The sequence below is a fragment of the Schistosoma mansoni genome (genome assembly GCF_000237925.1).
Source record: "Schistosoma mansoni, WGS project CABG00000000 data, chromosome 1 unplaced supercontig 0034, strain Puerto Rico, whole genome shotgun sequence".
Lineage (NCBI taxonomy): Eukaryota > Metazoa > Platyhelminthes > Trematoda > Strigeidida > Schistosomatidae > Schistosoma > Schistosoma mansoni.
The window spans coordinates 1,486,895-1,498,187 of record NW_017385988.1 but is presented as its reverse complement, the minus strand read 5'-3'; the positions used below and the strand labels follow the sequence as shown (position 1 = coordinate 1,498,187).

At 33.7% G+C, this 11,293-nt stretch overlaps 1 protein-coding gene across 1 annotated transcript in view; it reads left to right on the top strand.

Moving 5' to 3' along the window:
- Positions 1-11,066, top strand: part of Smp_155290 (hypothetical protein) — a gene marked incomplete at both ends in the record, with an annotated part of 16,932 nt that extends 5,866 nt beyond the window's left edge. Inside the window, 2 exons of the mRNA XM_018791888.1 lie at positions 4,011-4,046; positions 11,046-11,066. Coding sequence (XP_018644993.1) covers positions 4,011-4,046; positions 11,046-11,066 — 57 coding nt within the window. The remainder of the gene's footprint in view (positions 1-4,010; positions 4,047-11,045) is intronic.
- Positions 11,067-11,293: the final 227 nt, after the last annotated feature.

The window sequence follows — 11,293 nt, the reverse complement described above, 5'->3', positions numbered from 1 at the left end:
TACTAAGAATCAAAATGCTTCTTAAAATACATCCATGGTGATTCAGGAATCGTATTTCAAATTTTGTTGCTATAGTTGTATTATGATTTAATCGTAATAATTATTTTTAAACTGATGAAAATTATTCATATTTATTGAAGTTCAAACCAATTAAATGAAGTGGGCAAATTTTTCGGATTTACTACAATGTTTATATTTAAAGTGAATTAAAGAATATTGTATAGAGTTTTCTCATCATGGATTGATATTGTAGACCATCAACGTTGATGATCTATGTCGAATGATTGTAAGCTTACTCGAGTTAGACGGGAACGGTGTAGCGAACAAGCTAACTTCGAAGTCACACCTCGCAATCAGCACCTTGCGTGGATTGCCCCATCGACATATCAAGGGACCATGGATGCTCTGAAGACTGTACAACCCAAAGAACGTTATTATAGGAATATATTAGTTAAAGTAGATACAAGCGAAAGTAGAACCACTACCGCATGGGCCAGTCCATGGCGTACGATTGACTGATGCGCGTTGATTGTCCTTGATCTTGACGGGGATCGATGATCTGTTCGATATTTAGTGACCCAACTGCCGAATGATTTGGCTAGGGTTCAGTGACATTTCACTGGCCCTACAATATCATTCGGAAAATCAGTGTAAATAACATTTGTTCTAACCCAATTCTTGAACTTTTCATAAGTATGCATTTAAAGCCAGCATATAATGGGACCTAAAGTTTTCACATCAGGCCTGGTACACTTAGGAAACTGTGCTAGCATTCAACGGTTTTTATTTTCAACTATAGTCAATATGCGTTAATCCATTACTATTATTTAATACTTTTGTGGACAGTTATCTTACTTCCTTCTTGACTGACTTGTTGCTAATGTAATTCTACAAACATTGTGAAGTGACTTTTTCTTGCAAGAATTAGAAAAATGAGAAAATTTTTGAAAGTTTGTGTTGTTAATGGTTTGTACCACGTTTCATTAAATCATTTCAATGTATAATTAGTTTAGCCATTATAAATTAATTGTCTATTGAACATAATTAGATCATATTATAGCAACTCTCCTGAAGTCAATTTCGATTATGGTTAAATTTTGTTAAGCTCTTTTATTACTGTACTTAACAGACAATGGTACTTGAACAGCAGCAATTCGCATATTTCTTTGTACTATTATGATCACCATCTTGTTTGTATAAACGTGTACTCTTGATTACATGGGCAGCCTACGTACATATCTCTCTCTAGCTTAATTGTTGATAGCTTAAATATCGCTTGATGAATCATTCCCTTGCCCATGTATATCAGCTCAAATCCTATTATTAGCCTTTGACTTGCCTAGTTGCGCCTTATTCGATATGACTATAAATTTGCCTTTGTATTTGCTCGCACACACATATTCATCTCGCTGCTTTCAATTTATTTGATGTGTTTATGACTTTGTTGTCTATGCTATCCGCGAATAAATTTTAGTCGCCGCTTCTTCATTTGAATATTTAGCTTATCATTTGAAACACATTACTCATTAGTTTATCATTTAAGACAAGTTAAGAATTTGAAAATTATAACGTTTTGTTTTACTTTCTAATACTATGTTTAGTTATGCTTAAGTTCCACTACAGCATTACATTCTTCACAATCATTGAAAATGCCTATAGACCGATGGATATTTATGATCATATCTATTGTGTTTTATTATTCAAGTAACGTTGTGTATGGAGGATGGTTAGACGAATGCTAAAAAGTACGAAACCTATGTTTAGCTGGGCTCACTCTCAGTTTCTCCTAATCAGCTGAAACATTAACTCTTGACTTTATACTTGAATGGTGCTAATAGTATAAGGCTGGTTCTCATTTTTCTACTAGAGGCGCCTTTGTATGATACATCTTCCTAGAGTACCTAAAAAGGAAATCAGGATGTGCATGTTCTTGACAGATTTGTAGCTTTATTATATAGTCTTAGGGAAAACCACTTAAGGCTGGTCAAACAAGGGTATTTTGTGAAGCGTTTCAGGCATGTAATGTTCTAATATTCTAAATCTTGCCACCGACAGCAGAAATCCTTGAGGCAAGGTAAGAGATTATATTTTTAGGATGGACCTTTATTTATTCTCTCCTTCCGTTATGAGAAGGAAATGTCTCTGAAGATTCTGTTTGCCTGAAGGAAATGCTTTACTGTCATCATAACCCAGTACACCCAAGAATATGACTTTACTCTCGGATCTTAAGTTTACTGCTTTTATTCTCGTGCTCTTTAACTAATCTGGTTGACATGGTAGAAAACAAAAGAATGATTGTTCTAGTCAATATAGCTTGACCGAATCACTAAAAAAGTTCATGGTTGACCACCATATCATCAAAATGTGTATATACTCAGGCTTTCTAATTGTACTTGTTGGTAACTATCATTAAAATGTATCATCATAATACTTAGTTAAGACTGTATGTTCATTGTTTTCCCTTTTAATGAACACCATAACCTATAACTATTTGTTGTCAGTGTGATTTACATGTTATTATTTGATGTTGTGCAGTTTTATATCCCTTTTTCATACTTATGGTGTATGTATATGTTTGCATGAAACATTGAAAAAAAAGATTTTTTATGACCCTATTAACTCTATTGGAATCTTTGCTGCATCATGATATACATATTCATCTCTAATCACCTCTGTATTTATAAGTATATTAATATCTAAATTCATTTTTATATTGGTAATTTGAATCTTCCTATTGATGTTTAGGATGGTAATTGATAAGTGGCTTATTGGCATGTATGCATCCTGTACGGATTGCCTTGATATTGCCTTAAGTCATAAACCTTATAGGCAGAGATGAATGGTGATTGGTAATGGAATCTAAGACACATGTTTCGTCCTATTTGAGACTCGTCAGCTGAATATACTTCCATTACATAGTCAATATTCGCTCTATGTTCGTTCAGCTAACGAGTTCCGAATAGGACGAAACGCGTGTCTTAGATTCCACTGCTAATCATCATCCATCTTTGCTTATATCAATATCTGTAATAACTTTGATGTTAAAATATTACAGGTTGTAAGCAGCTGTTGGAGAACCTCACGAAACTTTCACGATATGAAAATTATTTTTTTATCACAAGGGGGTTTTTGTGGAGATTTTAGTAATTTTATATAGTTAAGATCTTGAGTTAATTGAAGCTAGACCACCATGAAAAACCTGGAAGCACTGGACGGCCATTTCGTCCTATGGTGGGGCTCCTCAGCAATGCGCATCCACGATCCCGCCTCGCGAGACTCGAACCCAGGACCTACCAGTCTCGAGCCAGAGCACTTAACCGATAGACCAGTCTAGCTTCAATTAACTCATGATGTTAACTATGTAAAATTATTTCTTTATCTAATCAAAAATTATCTTTTACAATATTTCAAGTCTTGTCAAGTTAATAAAGTTTTAAAAGGAAACTTCCTTCAATACCACCTTTTTTTGTGTTTGTTTTAATCAAAACCATATTGTTGGTTTGATTTTCAAACAATCTATTCTCTTTATTAAATGTTTAATTTCATCAATTCCATATTTATTAACTTGCATGAACATAATTCAATCAATTTATTTCTTTTATTCAGTTTATCATGAGTCGATTAAAGCTAGACTACCATGGAAAACATGGAAGCACTGAACAACCGCTCCGTCCTAGTACGAGGACTCCTTAACAGTGCACACCCACGATCCTGTATGTGGGATTCGGACCCTTTGATCTCGCGTGCGAACTCTTAACTTCTAGACCACTGAGCCGGCATTGAATGATGTTAATGTTTAACTTCAGTCAATCTAAGTTTTCTATGGTGGTCTATCCTTAATCGAACCATGAACTCAACTATCATTTATTTATTTAAATTGCATGTTAGTTATACCTGTCACTTTATTCATTAATTTATTTGTAAAATATAAATTCATTTAAATTAATAAGCGGTAAATTTTTAGACTCTTATGTTTTAACTCTTATTGATTTCTTTTTCTTTTTTTTCAGGAGCAAACAACTGAACAGACACCTAGAAAAGAAGATGTAAGTTATCATGATGCATTATTGACATGTTATATTTTGATATGTTAACATATTTTACTGAATATATTCTATTTTCATCTTAATGTGGATCGTTTTCTTTGAAAGCAATTCATCTACATAAACATATTGGCTCTATGTATATTGTCATGAATTGATCATTCAATAATAGCCAGTTTTATATGTATAAATTTAGCTTTCAAATGTCTAGATAGATTGTATTAATCAAGTTGAATTTTATGATTCCTAGGTCCAGTGCTTCCAGGTTTTCCTTGGTGATATAGCTTCTATTGATTCACGCTTTCAACTATGAAAATACTAAATCTCCACAAAAACCCCTTCTGATATTAATATTATATGTATTGTTTCTTGAAAATACCAACTAATTCTTTCTTCCTGTACTATATCCTTATACACAGTCTTTCTTTTATATATTACTACCATTGAAGTAACTACTTCTATGAATTTGGTGTTTATCTTGTTGTGCTATTGAGGTGTAGCAACTTAGACCGATGCATATATGTGCCTGGTTCTTCGTTTTAGCTGAATGACTGACGATTAGATTAAAAGGACTGAAAAATGTATGCTTCAATTATAAATTCATGGAAGTTTTTGATCTTCCTAAAAATTTATAATAAACAGATAACCTAATAATTTTTAAGGGAGCCTTGACTTTAAGGACTACAATTGACTATCATCTGTTGACAATCTAGCTACCAAGTCCGAAATAAGATGAAACGCGCTTCCATGTTTCCGCTGACGTTCAAAATCTAAATATACCAAGTACTAGTAACTAGTTATTGTTTTCTTGGCAAAGTTCTTTTTTGTGGGAATAGGTTGATAACCTTATAATCCTCTAGCCGGGTTTGAGGCCTGCAGTAACCCTAGAAAGGCTCTAGGGAGAGCCAAAGAATGGAAAGTCCAAAACAAAGTTCGTTGACGAATCCTAGTTTGTGGCCTATGTTCCACGAGAGATAACAGATGTGTGTAGGTAACTTGCAACGAGAATGCAATATTGAGGAGTTCTGCTTATTTCAACAGTAAATGATCGATTCAGCCCATATACCTCTGATATTCATATCCTTATAATTCTACACTTACATACATGTACTTATGTGTATGTCTGGATACTTATTATTCTATGCAATGCCCCATTCCTTGTTGCACTTCTCATTACCTATTTTGAGTTTTATCAACGCTTGTAATGAGTAATATTTTTGGGTAGGCTGAGAAGCCTTTCTCCGTGTTGCGCTTCCTACCGTCTGTCTGAGTAGAAGAATATCTAAAACAAAGTTCCAATTCGATTTCTATTTAGCTTTCATTACCATCGTTGCCTAACAGGGTTAACCCTAGTGTAATATGAAGAATTAAATAGAAGGTTTATATTTTATTGTTCTTTCATAATCACTCAAAATGTAGTCAGATAGTTGGATACGAAAAATGCATGTACACAACTGCGGACATGAATCCGACTAAGAAAACGTCGAACTTCTAGGACGTTGAAATCCTAGGACTACCGGAGAATTTCTGAAAGCATAACATACTGATCAGTCAACAATCAATAGACACATCAATTTACATTCGATCTATTAATTTATCCTAAAAACAATGATCAACAACTTAAACACAGGTCAACACAAAAAATGTTCAACTTAGATATAAGGGCTACCAAAGACATTGAAATCTACAAAGATAACCAATCATAATCAAGGCCATCAGAACAAACTGATTTGAGAAGCTGAAGCAAGTGCTGATTTTGTTCAAGACGATAATCAAAGCTCCTCAATTAAAACCATATACCCCAGATAATTCAACAATCCCCTAAATCATTCAACTAAGCAACAAACCCTCCCCCCCATTATAGTCATTATATTACCATTTTTTAACTTTCATTAAAATTATTTTAAAAGATCCACATTGAATATTTAAATGTTCCCCTTTTCACATGTCTATTTTGCTTTATTATCATTGGAATTGTGTTCATTTTAATCCGTGTTTTTTTTTCTAAAAAAAAGTTGTTTAAATGTCTACGTCATTTATTCAAATATGAAATTTAGTAACTATCTAGGGGTAACAACCATTGAACATCACTAGGAGATTGCGCATAAAACATTTCAATGTATTTTATTGAAATATGACGAGAGGGAGAAAAAGAGAGAAAAAACACACGATGGAGAAGAGAGAGAACAATTTTAGTTTCAAAGGCTGATGTTTACATTAGGACTTAAACGTAGTACCCATCATTTTAAACTCAAAGATCTTATATTTCATACTACTCAGTTACTGTAATCACCAACGTGTAACAAACATGTAACTAAACCTTGAAGCACTGGACGACCATTTCTTCTTAGTACGGAACTCATTGGTAGTGCGTATCTACGATTCCACGGACAGGAACCAAATCCAATACCTTCGGTCTTGCGCACAAACGCTTAATCTCTAGACCACTGAGCCAGCATTCAGAGCTTAGGAATCCCATACTAGGATGGAAAAATCATTCAGTGTTTGTGGGTGTTCAGTGGTGGTCTAACTTGGATTGTTTCATGATTTCAATGGACTTCAACAATTTAGACAATCCCATACTGGGAACCTGTAAATAGAGAGATTGTCGAAGCATCTGCCCAACCAACGTGTTTACGAAAACCGATGTCTCAAATTCAGTCCCAACTATTAGCAACTGAGTAATACAAGCATATACAAATAAAATGATAGATATGAGGACCTTTGAACAAAAATAATGAACAACACAACTTAGTAGTCTAGTCGATAATGCATTGATGCTTCGAGCGACAAGTGCTGAGTTCAAGCCTCGATGAAGACATTCAAACAAAAGTTAAGGGATACCTAGTTGGTGTATTTACAATAAAACTAATTTCACTTCCACCCACTATCCAAAATTCATCACCTGTCATTTGAGAAGTATCCATTCACATTTCATTATGTTTATGTTTTCACTGAATCTTGAATTCGGTACACATCATGTCAAAGTCTAAAGTGTTATTCTCAAGGCTACTGAATTGAGATAGTTACCATTACTCGTTCAACAGGTATAATATATTAATATGTATTTACTTAAATTTTTATAAAGGTAGCCGAGGGAAAACCCTAAACCTAGATTTCATACTGTTTGACACTTGTTAGCATGATGTACGTATAATCTTGAGGGAACGGATACTCTCTGGGGATTCTATCCCATATCATCCATATTCGTAGTCAAAGACGTTACCACTAAGTCATTCAGGTAGCGGTTGATCTTCTTTAGGACTGAGTTATGACCATTGTCACGTATGCCGAATTCTTCCTAGTTCTGGTCAAGTTCTATCAATGAAGTTGCAATATTGTTTTTTTAGTGGTTCAGCATAACGTGCTCTTTGTTGAGATGTAAAGTGTTTGATCGATAGGATTCAATTAAAACCAGGAAAGACCTAAAATACATGACATTGGTCATTACATAATCATCAGTTCATTGTGAATATACATGTATAAGGAAAAAGTAGTTGAAAGATATAGATTTTCAACAATTAAAAGGTACAGTTTGTTGTGTCCCGATAACAATAGTGAATGGTAACTTTGGGATCCATTTATGGACCAATATTATGCATATCATTTTTATCGTATATTTGCTAAATAATTAAACTACTCATATCCATGTTCCTTTCATTGTGAGTTTTATTTTGACCCTTAGACTATTATTGTACGATTTACCATTCCTGAGTTATACCCAGTCTATTAATTACTGCTCCCCTTATTCAAAGCCACATTTGGCTAACTCTTGTACAAATGTTATTTTCCATTTTATTGGTACGATGTGGTCAGTCTGTTTGGTATATAAACTCAGTATGTTTGAAATACAATGATTCATACCACAGAGGCTGTTATTGGTGTTCTGGACTTAACAGGCAGGGTTAGGCAGAAAGCAGGACCGATTAGCACTCTAGACTGCTCGTACGGTTTTCGTGTGTCACTGTTCCAATCGTTAATTCGCTGTTCTCTAATTGGCGGTTTTATCACGTCATACATTAACTGGGCATCCACTCGGACACAAGATATAACACAGTTGCATAGGTATATATACATAATTTTTTGCGGAGTATATTTTCAGCTTGCTTTTCTTCTTTGAATAATGTCATCATTATTTCATTTATAGTTTAGATAATTGTTCCTTAATTTTCTTTATTTTAATTCTGATGGATCGTTTTGTTTTGTTTGTTTTTTTGGTATCATCTAGGAGGAAGTAGACGTTGAAAAACCTCAAAATTCAGGTTATCTTTCTTTTAAAACTATTTTGGTATTTTGTTTCTATGCCACAGTTACTATATAATAGTTTTAATATTATTAATTCACTTTCTATTGATTATTTAAATCTTCCCATTGATGTTTAGGATGGTAATTGATAAGTCTCTTATTGGCATATATGCACCATGTACGGATTGCCTTGATATTACTTTTAGTCATAAGCATTATAAGCAGAGATGGATAGTGATTAGTAGTGGAATCTAGGATACACGTTTCGTCCTGGTATGGAACTCCTCAGCAGTGCGCACACACAAAGAATCGTATTTGACTTTATAGATATTTATTCTAATACGAATAAATTTAGAAGAAATCTTCATGGTGATTTAACTGGTCTAATGTTATTAATTCCAAAACTTATGAACCAAGCAGTTGTTATGATGTTTAGTTTGACTGTTACAATGGGGTACAAAGTGATTTAAACAATTGACTTGAAATCATTGAATAACAGTTCTGAACACTATTATGCTTACTTCAGCTTGAAAAACTGTGAAATATCATCGATTTTAACACAAAAGGTTTCATCGAAGTTGTTTACTTGAAGTTTATTACTATATGAAATTAGTATTTGATTTTAATAAGTTAAAACTAAGTAAAATTTTAAGGAAATGTAGAACACCGTTGGATGCCGGCTCAGTGGTCTATCGGTTAAGTGCTCTGGAGCGAGACTGGTAGGTTCTGGGTTCGAATCTCGCAAGGTGGGATCGTGGATGCGCACTGCTGAGGAGTCCCACCATAGGACGAAACAGCCGTCCAGTGCTTCCAGGTTTTTCATGGTAGTCTAGCTTCAATTGACTCATGATCTCAACTATATGAAGTGTGGAATAGTTTCACTATATGTGAATCCAAACAATAAATATCATAATGTAATATATTTTTATGTATAGTGCAATTCGAATATCTAAGAGACACTTATCGTATTTGATATTGACGGTAAAAAAGATATGTGGATTTATATCTAAAGACAATATTTGATAAGATAAACAAGTTTTATTTGATTGGTATGTAAGACAAATGTAGAACTGTTAATTCATCGTTGAATAATAGTCAATTACATACTGTCTAATCCTTAGTACCAATGGAATTTCAATCCAGAAATGCCAATACATTCTCTAATTGAATTGATTCCGTTACGTGTGCTACTGATTTCGATAGATATAAGTAGTATGTATCATCGATCGAAAGTGGAGTGTCAGGTAGTAGAAGATAACGGGGGCAGAGAGTGATTAGTATGGAAATGAAGGAACAACAAAGTTCGAGATAGTTGATGGATATTTTGCAAATGAAATATTTACTATATGATTCTCAGATTCTAATAAGAGATTCTGTACATTTAGTTGTCCTCACTTCCGTTATCGTTTACTACAATTCTACGTCCAAGTACGTTTTGTTTGCTAAACTATTGTGACGAAAAGGATGGCATCTTTTAGATACGTAACAACTGAACCATTTTAGCCACAACTAACTGTATTCTCACTTATACTAATAAATTTCAACCAACAAGAGACCTATCGATTGTTTCCAATCGTTCATCTCAAAAATAAAGTTGGAAGCAATATCTAGTTGCCTAAACTAATGGTTACAATGCGACTTGTTCTGTTAAACTTTATTCAATACCATAAGACTAGGATAACATGACATTGATCACTATACAGTGATGTCATGTTATGACTTTATGTCTGGCTTTTTATCACATGAATTATCCACCAATCGAAATACGACTTTTCCGATCTTAACGCTGTACCAAATCAATGACGTTCAACTGGTATGAGCAGTCTAGCGTCCTTATTGGTCCCTTGTCCGCCTAGCCCTTCCAATTGTGTCCAAAACACCAATTACAGCTTCAGCTTTGCGAATCATTTATTTCAAGGATACTCGGTTTATATACCAGACAGACAGACCACATCACACCATAAAATAGAAAATAATATTTGTACAAGATCAAGCCAAATATGGCTGTGAATTTACTTTTTTTACTCACTTTACTTACGCCCGTTATTCCCAATGGAGCGTAGGCCGCCGATCAACATTCTTCAACCCACTCTGTCCTGGGCCTTACTTTCGAATTCTATCCAGTTTTTGTTCATTCTTCTCATGTCTGTCTCTATTTATCGGTGCAATGTGTTCTTTGGTCTTCCTCTTCTCCTTTAGCCTTCAGGATTCCATATGAGGGCTTGTCTTGTGACGCGATTGGGTGATTTCCTCAAAGTGGCTGTGAATGTGGGAGACAGTAATCAATAAACTGAATATAATTTAGGGACAATAAATCGTATAATAATAATTCACAGGTCAAAATGAAGCTTATAATATGATGAATATAGGTATACATAATCCAATTACTCATTAGTTAAACAATAAGAATATTTATAGAATAATGGTCCACTTATAGGTCCCGGAGGTTATCCATACTTATGTCTTCGCTAGGATATAACAAGTCAGTGTATATTTTCATTTCTACATATCATTCACAATTGTAGTGCTTCAATTACTGTTCACTTAACTATACCTTTGATTTGAATACTATAGAAGTTATTAGTTCCTTCAAGATTATATAAACGCTTCATTGTTAAGCATTAAAAAGATAAGAGGTCTTAATTCAAGGATTCTTGTTAATTCCAATTACGTAATAGATAACTCTAATCTTCTTGTGTTTATGTTACCCTACGATATGTGTCTTCAATTATCTGTTCTTTTTACTTATCATTTTAGAGACTGAAGGCTAGCAAATGAATGAATGAACAAATGTGAAACATCATAGCAACTATTCATCTTATTTAGTTTTAATGTTTTTTTTTACTCTACCCCATATATAAACATTTTGTGATGTTTTACACAATTTCTAATTTATGTACATGTTTAATCCTTTTTTTCCCTCAATAATTTTTCTATACAATGAATAAACTAGTGTTACTCAATCATGTGATCATCTTACTACTATCACTATCATTACTACTACT